Below are 18,220 nucleotides of genomic sequence, written 5' to 3' on the forward strand. Positions count from 1 at the left end.
TATTGATTTTTTTTGCCTTACCATGGTGATAAGTGCCTATACTATAGCGGTTTGTGAGAATGATGATAGCAGGCATCTTTTTCTTATTTTTGCCTTTGAGAGATTTATTATTTCATATATAAGATGATGCTTTATTTGTATTTATAAACACTACTTACTAATATTTTTAAACTTCATATAAATTATATCTATTCTTATAGTTCACCATTAAGAATGTATTTTTTGCTAGGGCTACTTCTATTATTTTTTTCTTTTTATATTTAAATCATGAATGGGTATTGAAGTTTATCAAAAAAGATTTAACATTTTTTTGTGAGTCATATTATAATACTTTTTAAATATTTTTATAGTGATAGAGTCCTTTATTGTACAAAACACTAGTGTCTTTGGTCTGGGACTTGGTAGTGGAAAGGCAAGTAGAACTTCTCACTCCAGGACCCACTTCTGCTGGACCAACTTCTTAACCCTTTCCATTGCTCCTGGATCCGTTTGTTTTTTTGGTTTTTTAATTTTTTTTAATTTTTTTTATTTTTTTTTGCACTTCAGAGATACTGATTTAGTCATGTGAAGAATATTTAACAAATACCAGAATTTAAAGAGTTACACAATGGCCATTCACCTCTAATACTTAAAATTCTAAAAGCAATTTCCAGTAATTTTTAATGGTTTTCTGGATATGTGATTTGTTACTTTGTCAGTAGTCTGACCACAGGAACTGTTGATTATTTTGCATTCTCTTGGACTTGAATAGAGGTCACAGAGCCTGGGAAAATTATGTGAAATAAAGCGAACTCTAATTCTTTTCTTTTCTTTCCTCTTTTCTTTTCTTTTCTTTTCTTTTCTTTTCTTTCTTTCTTTCTCTCTTCTTTTCTTTTCTTTTCTTTCTTTTCTTTCTTTTCTTTTCTTCTCTTTTCTTTTCTTTTCTTTTCTTTTCTTTTCTTTCTTTTCTTTTCTTCTCTTCTCTTTCTTTTTTCTTTTCTTTTCTTTTCTTTTCTTTTCTTTTCTTTTCTTTTCTTTCTTTTCTTTCTTTTCTTTCTTTTCTTTTCTTTCTTTTTTCTTTTCTTTTCTTTTCTTTTCTTTTCTTTTCTTTTCTTTTCTTTTCTTCTTTTCTTTTCTTTTCTTTTCTTTTCTTTTCTTTTCTTTTCTTTCTTTTCTTCTTTTTTCTTTTTCCTTTCCTTTCCTTTCCTTTCCTTTCCTTTCCTTTCCTTTCCTTTCCTTTCCTTTCCTTTCCTTTCCTTTCCTTTCCTTTCCTTTCCTTTCCTTTCCTTTCCTTTCCTTTCCTTTCCTTTCCTTTCCTTTCCTTTCCTTTCCTTTCCTTTCCTTTCCTTTCCTTTCCTTTCCTTTCCTTTCCTTTCCTTTCCTTTCCTTTCCTTTCTTTCCTTTCCTTTCCTTTCCTTTCCTTTCCTTTCCTTTCCTTTCCTTTCCTTTCCTTTCCTTTCCTTTCCTTTCCTTTCTTCTTTCCTTTCTTCTTTCCTTTCTTTTCTTTCTTAAAATGAAGAGTCCAGAAAGCCTGAATTAGGATATTGAGTTCAAGATAATAAAAAATCCTACTGTTGAATTGGACTTCATTTTGGTCAGTTACATGAATTGGGACCTGTAAACACAACCATCCCTTCCATAGAGCAGAAGAATGAACTGCTACTTACAATTACACAGACGAATCCTCCAGATTTAATGTTGAAAACAAGGGGAAACAAGTGGATACATGATTTATGATTTCACTCAGTGTGATTTAAGGACAGATAAATCTACAGTGATAAAACAGAATATGGTTACCTATTAAGGGAGGAAGGAATGAAAGGATCTTCTGGAGTTCTGAAAATGTTCTATATCTCCATATGGGTGGTGATTAACAGTGTATCTCATGCTGTACACTTAAGATTTTTGTATTTTATTGTATGCATGTGATTCCTCAGTTAAAAAGAGTGTGGCTAAAATAAATTCAGAAAAGGCTTATTGTTCTTTCTAAACACTATATTTTTTTCATAGAATGAATCAATTTTGGTATAACCTTTTTAGGTTTACAGGAGGTTATTTGTGTGTGTGTGTGTGTGTGTGTGTGTGAATCTCATATATTTTCTTCAGCTTGACATGAATCCTTTAATGAATAATTATCAGCCTCCAGGTGTTGTGTTATATAACTTGAGGATTCTCAGAAGGTTTATCGGGGCTGACAGTCTAGTGGGGGACAAGTAATTAGGTGTGTGTGAAAGCAAGGGAGGGGGCTGTATTTAATGCCTTCCAGAACATTGGGAAAGGAAGACCTGATTTGTCTGCCGCAGAGTTGGGGAGAATAAAGTGAAACCTTCTGAAGACATGCTTTGAGGAAAGTTTTAAAGGATAACTAGAACTTTGACAAGTGGATTGTGTAGCATTTGCAGATATGTTAGTGCTAAAGGTGTGAAATGTCATTTTATCTTCAGGAACTCGAAGGTTTTTTGTATAACTACAACAAAATATAGAACCTGGGAAGTATAGGGACGCATGGTGGCTAAGCGGTTGAGTGCCTGCCTTCGGCGCAGGGCGTGATCCTGGGGTCCTGGGATGGAGTTCCACATCAGGCTTCCCACAGGGAGCCTGCTTCCCCCTCTGCCTATGTTTCTGCCCCTCTCTCTGTGTCTCTCATGAATAAATAAATAAAATCTTAAAAAAAAAAAAAAGAACCTGGGAAGTGTTGATAAATGAAATTATAAAGTTAAAAAGAGTCATGATGGGAAGAGTGTTGAGTGACATGCTAAGGAATTTTTATTTTATTTTCTCTTTGGCTTTAGGTGTTAGGGAACCATTGATAATTTTAATTAAGTGGTATGATAAGATTTGCCTTTTGGAGATAATTTGGCAGTATTGTCAAGAGAATTTGGATCTTCCCCCTGGCGTTCTTCCCTTGGTACTTTTCTTACTCTGGATAACTTCTCTGCGTGATCTCTGCAGACTGGTGATTCCTAAATCTAAATCTGTTCCAAACTTCTCTCCTGTTTCTTCAAACTTGTTAGTAGAGGAGATCCCTGGGTGGCTCAGCGGTTCAGTGCCTGCCTTTGGCCCAGGGCGTGATCCTGGAGACCCAGGATCGAGTCCTGTGTCAGGCTCCTGGCATGGAGCCTGCTTCCCCCTCTGCCTGTGTGTCTCTGCCTCTCTCTCTCTCTCTGTCTATCCTGAATAAATAATAAAATCTTAAAAAAAACTTATTAGTAGAATTAATTGTTTCTCTGTCCTTGGATGCAAATTTGGATTGTTTCTTGTCACTTTAGGTCACAAAAAATTTCAATTTATGATTTAGAATATTTTTTCCAATATATTTATAAACACATGTTTATACAAAAGCTTCTTCCTCTTCACCCAAACCCAAACTGGCTGCTTGTGCCCCTTACTTCTACATTCCTGCCACTTGGAAGGGACCTTTTTTCACCTCCTCGCCAACTCAATAGGGTCTTCTGTAGGGAAGATGGGGAAAAGGGGAGAGATACAGAGGTAGAAGTTTTCATATTGGCTGATGCTATGGTAAGTAAGATGGTTTTGTTCCCTAGGCCTGGAGGCTATTTAAACTGACTCCGGTGTTGTTATTTACCTTAGATATTTGAAGATTTCACTGTGGGGTCCCTTTGATCTTACCTCCCATGACCTGGGTTGTGATCTCTCTTTGAGCTGGACATTTCAGATCTCTCCTCAGCTCCTTTTCCCAATGATATCTACTGCTTCCTCCTGCTGGAATCCCCTTACCTTGGCAAATTACTCTTTCAAGAAGAGTCCCTTTTATAAATAAATTCAGGCAAACATTTCTACCAGAAATTCCACATCCTGTTCCTGAGGCTTACACATCTTTGATCTGCAATCAGAGAAGACTGCGTAATTTACCTCTTCGATGATTTACTCTAGTCTGCTGCCACAGGTCCCCTTACCTTGCTCAGGTACTGGTCTTCATGAGTACATTTTCTGATATTTGACAGGCCATGTACTGGCTAAAGGATGACATTGTTCTCAGGCAAAATTCTGTGCCATAATCAAACCATAGGTCCATCACCTTAAAGAAGAATGATGCCCACGAGTTACAGATTCCATCAATCTAACTTAGGTACTCATTTGTTGCTCATTGGAAAGACCATTAATGGGAATACCAAAGACAAAATATATCTGAATTTTTTCTCAGCTTATTTTTTTATCACAAAACATATGAGACATTAAGAAAACTACACAGAATGTGAATTTATAGTTCACTGATTTGTTACAAAGCTAGCATCCATGTCATGCCCACCCAAGGCACAGAATGGAATATTGACAGCACTCCAGTTAAATTCCATTCAAACCCTTTCTGTCCGAGATCAGGTTATTACCTCTGGGTGGTGGGATCAAGCTGAGCTTGCAATCTGCTTAGGTTTCTATCTCCCTCTCCTTCTGCCCCTACTCACAATGCTTGTGTGCTCTCTAAAATAATGTTGTAATGTTGTTTTTTTTTTTTTTTTGAACTCTTTCCATCTCCCTCACCAAAGATAACCACTGTCCTGACTTTCAACACTGTAGTTCACATGTATTGAACATAAATGGAATCTTACAGTATATATTCTATCAGTTTAGACTTCAAATTGTTAATATTTTTGATATTTGTTTATATTGATATATGTTTATAGCTTGCTCATTTTTCAAAATGTATGCTTATCTCTTTTGTAATCTACCACAATTTATTTACCCATTGTGATGTTGGATTTTTGTGCTATTTCCCTATTTTTGGCCCTTCTAAATGAACTGTCTTGTACATTTTTCTTAATGCACATATACATATATTTTTGTTTTTTAAAAGATTTATTTATTTATTCATGAGAGACAGAGACACAGGGAGAGAAAGAGAGAGCAGTAGAGACATAGGCAGAGGGAGAAGCAGGCCCCTCAGAGGAGCCCGATGCAGGCCTCGATCCCGAATCTCGGGATCACAACCTGAGCTAAAGGTAGCCACTCAACCACTGAGCCACCCAGGCATCCCTATACATATATTTTTGAACAGTACAAGCCTAGGAGTATTATTGCTGGTTTATATAGTATATGTATCTTCAAACTTAGTAGGTTTGCAGTTACCAATTTTTGGTAAAAAAAAAAAAATTAACTATTTTTGCATGATGATTGTACCAGTTTGTACTTTGGCCAGCATGTTCTTGCTTTTCCATGACTTTGTCAACACTTGGTGTTGTCATTTTAAACAAATTTACTCAGTTTTTAATTTTAATTTCAGTATAGTTAATGTAGAATGTTATATTAGTCTCAGATATACCATTAGTGTTTCCACAATTCTATACATTACTCAGTGCTCGTCATGATGTGTACTCTTAATCCCCATCACTTATTTCACATCCCTTCCCCCAACTTCCCCTCTGGTAACCATCAGTTTATTCTCTATAGTTAAGAGTCTGTTCCTTGGTTTGTCTCTCTCTTTTTTCCTTTGTTCATTTGTTTTTTTTCCCCTTAAATTCCACATATGAATGAAATCATAATGCTATTTGTCTTTCTCTGATTGACTTATTTCATGTAGTATTATACTCTTTAGTTCCATCAATGTCATTGCAAATGGCAAGATTTATTTCTTTTATATGGCTGAATAATATTCATTGTCTCTATATACCATATATGTATCTATTGTGTATAGTCTAACATTTGTGGCTTGTGTGTATGTGTATATACACACACACACACACACACACACACACACAGTGCAATTGCTGGGTCGTAGGGCAGGTCTATTTTTAACTCTTTGAGGAACCTCCACACAGTTTTCCAGAGTGGCTGCACCAGTTCACATTCCCACCAACAGTGTAAGAGGGTTCCCTTTTGTCCACATCCTCTCCAACATTTGTGGCTTCCTGCCTTGTTAATTTTCCCTATTCTCACTGGTGTGAGGTGGTATCTCATTGTGGTTTTGATTTGTATTTCCCTGATGGCCAGTGTGTAGAGCATTTTCTCATGTGCGTGTTGGCCATGTCTATGTCTTCCTCTGTGAGATTTCTGTTCATGTCTTTTGCCCATTTCATGATTGGATTGTTTGTTTCTTTGGTGTTGAGTTTAATAAGTTCTTTATAGATCTTGGAAACTAGCCCTTTATCTGATATGTCATTTGCAAATATCTTCTCCCATCCTGTAGGTTGTCTTTTAGTTTTGTTGACTGTATCCTTTGCTGTGCGAAAGCTTCTTATCTTGATGAAGTCCCAATAGTTCATTTTTGCTTTTGTTTCTTTTGCCTTCGTAGATGTATCTTGCAAGAAGTTACTGTGGCCGATTTCAAAAAGGGTGTTACCTGTGTTCTCCTCTAGGATTTTGATGGAATCTTGTCTCACTTTTAGATCTTTCATCCATTTTGAGTTTATCTTTGTATATGGTGAAAGGGAGTGGTCTAGTTTCATTCTTCTGCATGTGGATGTCCAATTTTCCCAGCACCATTTATTGAAGAGACTATCTTTCTTCCAATGGATAGTCTTTCCTCCTTTATCGAATATTAGTTGACCATAAAGTTGAGGATCCACTTCTGGATTCTCTATTCTGTTCCATTGATCTATGTGTCTGTTTTTGTGCCAGTACCACACTGTCTTGATGACCACAGCTTTGTAGTACAACCTGAAATCTGGCATTGTGATGCCCCCAGCTATGGTTTTCTTTTATAAAATTATTTTCTTGGGATCCCTGGGTGGCGCAGCGGTTTAGCGCCTGCCTTTGGCCCAAGGCGCGATCCTGGAGACCCGGGATCGAATCCCACATCGGGCTCCCGGTGCATGGAGCCTGTTTCTCCCTCTGCCTATGTCTCTGCCTCTCTCTCTCTCTCTCTCTCTCTGACTATCATAAATAAATAAAAAATAAAAAAATAATAAAATAAAATTATTTTCTTTTTAAATTTTATTTTATTTATTTATTCATGAGAGACACAGAGAGACAGAGACACAGGCAGAGGGAGAAGCAGGCTCCATGCAGGGAGCCCGATGTGGGACTCGATCGCAGGACCCTGGGATCACGATCCTTGAGCCCCCTGCAGAGGCTCAACCGCTGAGCACTCAGGCATCCCAGGTTTTCTATATATAGTATCATGTCAACTGCAAATAGTGATTTACTTCTTTGTTATCATTGCAGATGCCTTTTATTCCTCTTTGTTGTCTGATTGCTGTGGCTGGAACTTCCAGTACTATGTTGAATAAAGTGGTGAAAGTGGACATCCCTGTCATGTTCCTGATCTTAGGAGGAAAGCTTTAAGTTTTTCACCATTGAGTATGATGTTAGCTGTGAGTTTTTCATCTATGGCCTTTATTGTGTTTAGTGTGTTCCCTTAAACCTACTTTGTTGAAGGTATTGTCATTTTTTAGAATCCTTTGGGTAGAGGACAAATTATAAACCTTGGTTTACATTAGCATTTTCCTAATATAATTAAGGTATTTACTTTTTGTTTGTTGGCTATTTGTACATCCTCTTTTTTTCTCACTTTTTATTTTTAAATAATTTCAGATTTATAAAAAGTGGTGGGAAAGAAAGTATAGGGACATTTTATGTACCTAGTTTCTCCCAGTGGTAACATTGTAACTATAGTACAGAATCAAAGCCAGGAAATTGACATTGGTATAATTACCAGAGTTCACTTATATTTCACCAACTTTATATACACTCATTTATGTGTATGTATAATAATGTTATTGCATGTATAGATCATGTAACCACCTCCACAATCAAGATAGAATTATTCTATTACTATAAGACTTCTTTAAACTATCCCTTTAGACACACTCGTTTTTCCCCATCCTTAAACCACAGCAACCATCCTGAATTTGTTTTCTATGTCTGTTATTTTTTACTTTTGTGGAGCACCTATTCAAATATTTTTGTCTGTTTTCTGTCTTTTCTTGATTGTATGGATATAGTTGCATTTATAACAAGTATCTTTTCCTACTCTATCGGTTGCATTTATATTTTCTTATTGGTATAATCTGATGAATAAAAGTTCTTGATTTTAATGTTATCTTAGTTATCATCTTTTTCTTTATTTTTAGTGATTTTGACCTCTTGTTTCTCTTCTGTCAGATTATGAAAGTATTCCCCCTTCTTGTCACAGGTAGATCTATATAATCCACCTGCAATTTATTTTTGATGTTAAGTAGAGGTCAAATTTCATTTTTTACCTACATGCATATCTAATTGAGCCAGAACTTTATTGAAAAAGCTTCTTCCCAAGGCCTTGTAATTTCACCTTTGTTATGAATCAAGTGACCGTATGTGTCAAGAGTTTGTTTCTGGGCTTTCTACATCCATTGGTTAACTTTATCTATCCTTGCACCAGTTATGTACCATTGTATTTACTGTTGGTTTATGTTTCTTAACATATGGCAGAGCAAATAGTTGCAACTTGTTCTTCATAAATGTCTTGGCTTTTAATATTGTTTTTCCTTTCCATATATATTTTAGAAGCATGTTTTGAAGTTATATAAAGAAACTTGGAATTTTGATTGATAATACACTGAGTCTATAAATTTTTTAGGTGTGAATTGGCATTTCTGCAGTATTCAACCTTATAGTTTATGAATATAACATAGTCTTCTGTTTAGATTTTTACTTTTTGATGTTTTATTGCTTTATCATAAAGTTTTTACCATCTCTTGGGAGATCTATTTCAAGATATTTGATATTTTTAATGCCGCTATAAATAGTATATTTTTAAAGTTTCATCCTTTGAGTGTTTGCTGCTATTATAAAGGAATATAAAGGGATGTTATATATTGATTTCTGTGTCTGGGAAACTTGCTAATCAATTATTAATTCTAGTAATTTATCTCTTGATTCTTCAATATTTTCTGTATACATCATCAGACCATTTATTAATAAAAGTTCTGTTTCTTCCTTTCCAGTGCTTATACTGCTTGCCTGTATCCCTCTCCCTCCCGTCATCCCTCTCTCATATTTTCTTGTATCACTGCATGGTAGGACCTTAAGTACAATATTGAATAGAATTTATGTTAGCAGGTACTTATGTGCTGTTCCTGAGCAAATGGAAAGTCTTTAATGTTTTACCGATAAGTTTGATGTTTGCTGTAGATATTTTGTGAATACACTTTATCTGAAGCTGAAGGAAGACTTTGGAAGGCCTTTTCTAGTCTTCCTTCTCCAAGAGTTTGTGTGTGTGTGAGAGATGAATCAATGCTTAATTTGTCAAATTATATTTCTGCACCAGTAGAGATGAGTGTATCATTTTTCTTCTTTATTTTGTTAATGTGGTGAGTTACACTGATTGATTTTCAAATCTTAAACCAATCTTTATTCCTGGCATAGCACCAACTTGGAATTCAAATATGATTCATTTTATACATTACTCGATTCAGTTTGTTACTGATCCTTTAGGATTTTTGCTTCTATGTCCATCAGTGAGATTGGCTTGTAATTTTCTGGATTTTAGCAAGCAAGTTTTGTTTGCTTTACAAATTCTCTTACCTTCTTTTGCCCAAAGTGCTTCTCTTGTGGGATTTGCTGTTTGATTGATTGATTGATTGATTGATTTTTGGTATTTGCTGTTTTAGATGATATAATCCTCCCTGTGCTCATGCACCCTTACATTACACACCCACACTCATGTCCAGTCAATTACCAACTCTGTCACCTGCACCTTTTAAATATGATATTATTTAGTTTTGTCATTCTTTTCATCCTATCAGCTCCTATGCTAGTTCCAGATACTATTGTCACTTTCTTTGGTTATTTAAGTAATCCCCATAACATTTTTCTGCCCTAAGTTTTGTTCCCTTCCATTTGTCTTCTATAGTACAGTCAGGATGAACTTTTAAAACCACAAATTCTATTATGCTTCATTTCTTCTCCAAAATTTTCAGTGACTCTGATTTTCTCTGAACTCCTCCTGTTAGCCATGTGTTCTGTCATGTCCAAGCCTTGGCCCAATGCTGTTTTCTTTGCTGGTGACATTCCCATTAGTACGCAACCTTAAATATACCTCTGCATCATATCAGAGGACTTCAAAAAGGAGCATAGCTTGGCAAAATACTGGCTAGCCGGGAGACAGCGTATGGAAAGGTACAAAAGGCAGTTCAGGAGCTGATTTTTCAAACACTGTCTACTTTATCATGTATTTTATGCTTGGCTTGCCTTGTTTTGTGGAACCTGGCAGTGATTTCTTAAAGGGAATACATCATGCTGAACCCTTGTGCTCAGCTCTTGATAGCACAGTTTATGAGTCATATAAAAAGTGAAACCTCTTAAGTAAATAACCAGAGTAATAAGGAATTGTTGGGGGTGCTAGGGATGGCTAACCTGAATAAAGTGATACTTGAAGAATTGTCAGATAAAAGAGGAAATTGAAAATATTTTGTGTATATTGATGACTTCAAGGATATAAATAATTACAAATGTATAGAAGTATTTAGGAAGCCAGAATTCATCTCCAAATTAGGAACAACTGTTTAAAGACCAGAACTGCTTCGGTATGGAAGGAACTGCCTCCCAAGATCCTGCTTCCTCTTGTTTAATGTATTCAAGCAGCGGTTGGTCAATTATGTTAAGGGATTTTATATATTAGGGCAGCGGTTCCAAGACTCAGGTCATAACCAGACTAATTAAATCAGAGTCTCTGGGGATTGGACACAAGAATCAATGATTTTTGAAGCTTCCCTTGATTCCAAAATGCAGACAAGTTTGGGAAGGCCTACAGTAGAGGGAGGTTTCGACTCTTCAGTGGTTTTCCTGCATCGGGAGTGTCTTGAAGAAATGGAGGAAAAAAAGCACAAATTTCTAAGCATTACCCTGTAGCTTCTCCATTAGCAGTGTTAGGTGGATGCAAGGAGTCTGTATGATGAACATTATTCCCAGATTATTACATTTTCTAACAGGATTTGGAAACCACTAGATTGTATGACTTTTTTTAAAAAGGAGAATGCCTTATGCATTCATAATTCAGCAAGGTACCTGACAAGCTATTTGTGGGTTCTTTGTGGACAAAATATATAATATCAATTGAGACAACTGTGTAGGACAAAGAATGGGTTTTGGATTCAAAGGTATCTGAATTTTATTCTAGTCCTGTTACTACCTATTTATTAGACTTAACAAAAATTTGCTTCCCCTCTCAAACTACTCATCTTAAAATAGAGTAATAACCATTTATAAATTAATTTTAAAATTTAAATAAATTTATTTATGGAAACTGTCAGGCTAGCATCATGTCTACATATATTGGGCTCTTCTCTAAATTCTGTAGTTCTGCGAATACTGAAATTAATGAGTGGTCATGGAGCGTGTATACATTTGATGAGTTTTGTGTATTTTCTCTTGATTTTTAGTTCTGATGTGCTGTGAATCCCTGGTTTTAATATTCTGCTTTAATTCAGGTATTATATTTGGTATTTTTCGAGGCCATAAGGGTAAAGAATAATGCTTTTCACTTGCTCTTGCTTTTATGTGAAATAAAATCCATTCCTAAATTTTTTTTCAAAATTACATATTTCAGATAAGTTTTCTTAATTGTACTGTAAATGATGGGGGAGAATTAACTGTGTGCCTTTTTTTAAATCACAGGTTTACGAGAACTGTGTAATTATTTATTAAAATGGAAAACTGTGAAGAAAGAAGATAGCAGTTGGAGTTAAGATTTCTTGGTGAATATTTTGTTTTTGAAACATCAGCATTTAAAAACGATATGCTGATTTGGAAAGTCCCAGGAGTAAATTGCAAAATTCATCTTTTCCATTAAATCAATGGACTTTTTAATCATTCCATGGACTAGATGAAGTTCGGAGATGGTGTGTGATGGGAAATGTGGCATGCCAGTGTTTTCCTAGTGATTGCATCTTGGATTAGTTTGCTGCTTTTTTGAAGAGATTCCATTTTGAAAAGCAAGAACCTAATGTGATGGATTTATCTTCAGAGATGAACAGACATGGGAAGAATCCAGTGAGTCACAAGCTCGAAGATCAGAAGAAGGTAATACAAATATATTTCCTTTTACTTGGTCTTTTTTTGTTTATGCTTAGAGAGAATTTTGTAAATTGAAAATGAACGTGCTTTAGGAGATAAAATAACATGCTTTTTCATGGAAATAAATCCTGCCATATAGCCAAGTGTAGCTATGGGTCTGGATTTCATTACCAGTTGGTGGTTTTGTTTCTGAAATCTTCTGAATTCATCCACCTAATGGGTTGGCAAAGGATTCTGTGGTGTTCTCTCAGTCCTGACTTTTAGAAATTCTAGTGACCTGCTGACCTCATGGAATAGTTTTCTGAAATTGAGGGTGAGGTATGAGTCATAGGTCATTGCTGGAGTAATGGAGCAAGTTAGAGCTCTCCTAAAAGAGAACACCTTCCCTCCTGCCAATAGAAGGTGTAGGTGGCATTTGAAATTCTCCAATTTCATGTCCTTGGGGTACATCAACTTAAGCCTTCTCATTTTTACAGCTGGCCTGGAAAGAGAGTCATGAGAAAACTGTGAGCTTTGGTTTGACTCTTCATGTGTGATGTTGAAGGAGCTAACGAAAAATACAAAAATAGGGCTGTGCTAATATTTTTTTAATGGCGTTAGAGAGGTTCTGAGTGAGAAGCTGGGAATTGAATATCAAGGTTTGCACTTAAACCTCATTTTTCTACCTTCTTGGAAATTGTTACCTGCTAAACTGCTGTACTATAGTGAGAACCATCTAGAGGGCACTTATCAGAAGGGTCAAAGATGGTGCCCAGGAGAGAAATCCCACTCATAATGAAATATATTATCTTTTATAGTGCTTTCATTGACTCCATTAGTACAGGAGAGGTGTGTGGGGATCCAGTAGCTAAGGCTCAAAAGCAAGGAATAATGTAATAATAATACAAAGGATATTTTTAGTTAGACCTGGATCTAAGTGGCGTAATTAAAGTTTGTTTTTACATCTGTCCTAGAAATTTGCTGACTAGTCATCTTAACTCCCATGAGACAACTATTTTGCAGTTTTGGTGGTAAGTTTAGAAGAGGTTTCATAGACAATAGCTTATTAATTTGCTCTGACATTTTGACATGTCTACCAGAAAAGGTACTACAGTGATCTCTTTGCATTAATCCAGACAAAAATGGGTGGGTTATTTGTGTCCAGTTTGGTTCATTCACTGGGTTTACCTGCAGTGTAAGTAAATCTTGGAAATACTAAGTAGTGGAAAATCCAAGATGCCTGGAATCAATTTTGAGTTCTATGTGGATATAAATTTCTGTTCAAATAAGTGTATTACCAAGAATGCTGTTGGTGTTTCAAATGCATCAGCATTTTTTTTCTTCTACTGATATTAAGGGTGTTGATCCAAAAGAGATGGCAAGATCAGTTTCTATCCAAAGCACTCTACAATTTCTTAACTACTGAGGAGCATTTTAATCATTTTCCTCTATCTACATTTTTTTAAATGTCCTTAATTCTGATGGGTGATTTGCTTACTGTATTGGATTCGTGAGGAGGGAAGTGGTAATAGGTAAGCAATTAATATTACAGAATTCAGATTTTTGAAGGAAGTCCTTTGCTGGCAGGAAAGACAAGTCCCTCTGCAGGTGCTATCATTTTCTTTCCTGAATAAAAAATATTTTCTGCAAACACAGAAGGGATTGCAAGCTACAGAATGGAATGTACTCTTAAAATCATTCTGAAAATTCCTTGTATGGAATTTTAAACAATGGTTTATAATGATGCTTAGTTTCCCAGGCCAGTTCACAAAGGACCGTTCAGCTCATGTAGAATAGTGGTAGAATTTAGACAAACTACGGAGAGCCATGATTCTGTGGGAAAATTAAAGAGACCAGTGTGATGGTGTTGAATGAGAGGATCCCCATTTCATTGTTGGTTGGTAGGGAGATGGGGGAGGAAGGAACATTTTCAATGGGCATTATCAAGGGGGAAATGGGATTCTGATTATTTCCTGGCCACCCATTTGGTGTGAGTATTCACACGTGAGTAAGCCAGAACCTCATATTGATCAATCAATTGATCCGTTCTTAAGATTCAAATTTGCCAAGTGTCAGCAGGTATACCCAGTTTCAGTGACAGTGTTGTGAGTTTGTATTAAGGAGAAAAAGGAAATGTAACATCATGAATCTTCATAGACTGAGCTCTGAGCATGGCCCTGCCACCACACAATTGCCAGTAGAGATTATAAGAGCATTCATGTAATTACTTCAAGTGTTTGTAGTCCTTCATGATGAATTAATTTAACTGGCACAGCATTCCACATCAGTGAAATAAAACACACTTATTCCAACTCATGACTTAATCCAGAGGTGAAGCATCTTTTGGTATTACTGAAAAATATGTTCTTCTCACAGTGTTTGGCATATGGTAGATATTTAAAGCAAGGTGAATTGAACTGACTTTAATATATGCTCCTATATTAAACACTGCACCACTGATTTTTTGTTCAGTCTGCAAAGAGCTCATTAGCTTTTGTTCTTGACTTAAAATACATGAATTTGTACTTAGTATGCTCTGCTTCCATGAGCATACGAGTTTGTGAGTATGGGTTCTACTGCAGTGAGTAGGTGAATGCTGGGGAGGAGATAATTTATGGAGGGCTGACTATACCAGGCACATGCTTGATCCTTTCTTATTTGTGAAGAAAGTATATTTCTACAAAGATAAAAGGTGCTTTTACCTTTGCTGTATCTCCTTAAGAGATTTGGTCCTGTAAAAATAGTGATCAGTTCCTCAAAAAAATATACATATGTATACAATAAGAAGATTATATATACCATTATTCAAAAGTAAGGAGTTCAAAAGTGTATGTGACTTCTTGGGCTTCTTTAAAATAATGCCCCATCGCCTGACTCAGTCTGGAAAACATACTTGAAAGTTAAACGGTATCATATCCACAAGTCCTATCTGAAGTACTCTTCATTACGTATAAACCAGAGATGTGGATCCTACAGGAGTCGAGGCTACTTCTAAGAATCTCAAATCAACTTGTATTAGTGTAGAGCTAGGTGAAATTCAACTCAACTTTTTGATTCCTATGATTTTTCTCAGTAGAATTTTCAGTTAGCATTCGCCCATAATCCCTGCTCTTGGCGTTCCATTTCTGGAAAGTCGCAGATGGGAAAATTATTGTGGCATCTCGAAGCTCCTGAATGCCCATTAGGAGGTGTGTTATTTTTGAAAACTTGACCTTTTGACCCGTGTTTGCTCATTGATGCCAGTGAGTTTGTTATATTGCTTTCCACTGATTTTATTGCTTTGTGGGATTCTTTCTGCAAAAGTCCCTGGCACAGTGAAAGCCCAATAGGTACAAATGTCATTTCGGTTTAATTAATTATGACCTTGAACTGAAAAGCAGAGCTCTGTAGGTTTTACAGTCAGTCTAATTACAGCAGTTTATGGTTCAGACAGCCCTGGGACACTGCTTTATTGCTCCATGAATATTTTGTGTATTAAACTAAAGCATTTGTCATAGTCAACAATTTACTAGGTACTGCTGGAAAGGATAGCAGGACACACATTTTGAAATTATGGCAATGAAATGTAATACATATTTAGTGGCATGTTGGAATGCTTTTGTTTCTCTATTCTTAAAGCAGAAAGGGATGACGGTATTATTGCACATATGCAGAGATATTTACATTCATGGAAATGTCTAAGATTGATGTCATCACAGTTTTTCAACTGCCTAAAGTCATGTCTTTTACATGTTAGCATTATTTTCACACTGCCTTGCAAAAACCTCCAGATAAAGTCTAACACATCATGTCTTCCTAAGTGATGGCAGTTATTTCAGAAGTAACACAATCAGGGTGTAGTGAATGAGAGAGCTTGAGATATGGAAAACCATGTAAAATGAGAGAAATGGTTGTATTAATTAATGGAAGAGGGAGTGCTGATATGAAGAAAACCTGTTATTTTAAGGGTGACCCCAGTGACACTGTGGACTTAAAATCAAGCTTATGTAGGGGGTTAGAGAAAGCATCATCTGCAAGTGACAGTGAGTGCTTCAACAGTGTCTCTCCACATAGGCTAGTTCTGTTTGTTTGTTTGTTTTTCAGTTGACATCAGACAGAAGTGTGGTCCAGCTGAATAGCTGCATACACCCGTGATAGGCTACTCCAGAAATTTAATGAAAACCTTACTTGTGATGGCCAATGCTTTCGGGAGTAAAAAATATATATATATATTAGTTTAAATATAACCTAATTTTTCTTTTACTGGTTTTCCCTTTTTTGTGTGCTGATTCTTTTAGTTTAGACTACATTGGTTGCATTTTCTTGCAGTGGTGGTACAATAGCATCGTGTAAGAGTCAAAAAGTGTATTGGGATTATCGACACAGGCATTGAGAACTTGAAATTGTTTATGTTGGAAACTGATTAAAAATCTGTTTTCTTAAAAGAAAATATGAAGATAAGTCACTAAAGAAGAGAAGGCTTAGGATAGATCCAAGCTTTTCATTCTTTGATCTTCTTTAAAGATGGACTCATTACGTGGTACTTTACGTGTCTGAATCTTACTGACTTCTTTTTTGTTAGTGTTTGTGAGATACATTAAAAGGACCGTAAGGGAGGATGAGGTTTCTGAAGCCAAAATCACATCATTTGTTAATCATCTGATTGTGAAGCATGACTTAGCTAATATGAATGGATTATCTGGGGGTTTCAACAAAATTGAATAGTCATCCAGTTACTGATTATCCAAACCTTTAATTTTTGAAATACATTGAGCAGCCATTCTGCAATGTTATTGTATAAATCTGGAATCCATGTATGGACACAAATACAAATGTCATGTTCACAAAGAAACTAGTACTGGAAATGTGGGTACTGTGATACCAATTAAGATTGTCCCTAATTTCTCCCTCTGCCTCATTGTCTCTTATAAAAGGGTGCTGCAAACAACTATTTTCCAGCCACTTTACCTGGAGTTCTCTAAGGATGAATTAGATAAGGCGAGCTCTTTTTCTGCTGAGCAGTGATTGTAGAAACTTCCCTCTCAGATCTGGACTTGGATAGAGCTTCTTCTATCGTATCATAGGTAGTCCTTGAATAAGACCTTCTGCCAGTCTATATGGCTACTTGCCTTTTATCCTGACAGCATACATTTTCAATGTAAACACACTTGGGCTAAAAGGAAGAACTGGAAATAGATACAAGTGAATACTGTATATCATGCTTAATGGGTCTACTCCTTTGTTCTAAACTAGACCATGTTCCATTTCCTGGTTGGTGGATTTTAGATGTCAACAGATATAATGACTGCATAATCTTCACAGAAATAGATACAACAGGCAGGCCCAAGATACACAATACTTGAGTTGTGTGATACATATTTTGAGCATTTTGAAGGCAGAATTATTTGTAAATTACTATTATGGTTATTAGCTATCATTAATTATGATCTCAGTGATAACAGTGACTACCAAGATAAAGGTTTAATAAGTTTTAATTTCTGTTTTTTCTTAAATCCTTTTTTCTGTCTTGATATTAACATGTGAGTTCTGACTTTTATCATTTCGTAAAGGAATGACCGAGACTAATTTTTTCTTCTAAAGTATATTGGAAAAATGTCACCATATGCATTGTAAAACTTTGGAATACACTAATACGCCAATTGCTTCTTTCCTTTCTATACAGATATTATTAGATTTTTATATATTTATATGTAAATAGAACATTTATATTTATACACACACAAGTTTTTAAAGCAGATGTTATAATAATGTGTGTCCTGTTTCAAATGGCCAGTCATGCCATTATCATTTCTCCTTAGGATTATGTTCCTAAGAGGGCTGGGGCTTTTTTCCATTTGACCATGTAAATATATACTTTTGAATATAGCACAATCATTTTATTTTATGTTTTTTTATTTTTTACTTTTTTTAAATTTTTATATATTTATGATAGTCACAGAGAGAGAGAGAGAGAGGCAGAGACTCAGGCAGAGGGAGAAGCAGGCTCCATGCACCGGGAGCCCGATGTGGGATTCGATCCCGGGTCTCCAGGATGGCGCCCTGGGCCAAAGGCAGGCGCCAAACCGCTGCGCCACCCAGGGATCCCTAGCACAATCATTTTGAAACAGTAGTTTAACCATATCCAGTTGTCTCCTTTGAGGTTCCAGGTAAGTATAAAGGAGTGGACTGAGATTCCACAAACCTTACCCTGAGGTAGCTCTAAGTGGGCAAAAACCTGTGAATGCATGTAAAAGTACCATCATTAAAGAGTGCTGAATGTCACAATTAGGGGGAGATAAAAAAAAAAAAAGACTTTTGCATTTCCAAAGCCCAA

At 35.9% G+C, this 18,220-nt stretch overlaps 1 protein-coding gene across 9 annotated transcripts in view; it reads left to right on the forward strand.

The window, feature by feature from the left end:
• NAV3 (neuron navigator 3) overlaps window positions 1-18,220 on the forward strand; it is a 1,006,607-nt gene that overhangs the window by 413,160 nt on the left and 575,227 nt on the right. For 8 of the 9 annotated variants that reach the window (XM_077845591.1, XM_077845595.1, XM_077845596.1 and 5 more), the window contains one exon: window positions 11,530-11,934. In XM_077845591.1, coding sequence (XP_077701717.1) covers window positions 11,863-11,934 — 72 coding nt within the window. In that variant the 5' untranslated portion in view covers window positions 11,530-11,862. Of the gene's footprint in view, window positions 1-7,225; window positions 7,248-11,529; window positions 11,935-18,220 lie in introns of those variants that run through there. The other variant, XM_077845599.1, reaches the window with a different exon arrangement.

This window comes from Canis aureus, chromosome 13, assembly GCF_053574225.1.
Source record: "Canis aureus isolate CA01 chromosome 13, VMU_Caureus_v.1.0, whole genome shotgun sequence".
Lineage (NCBI taxonomy): Eukaryota > Metazoa > Chordata > Mammalia > Carnivora > Canidae > Canis > Canis aureus.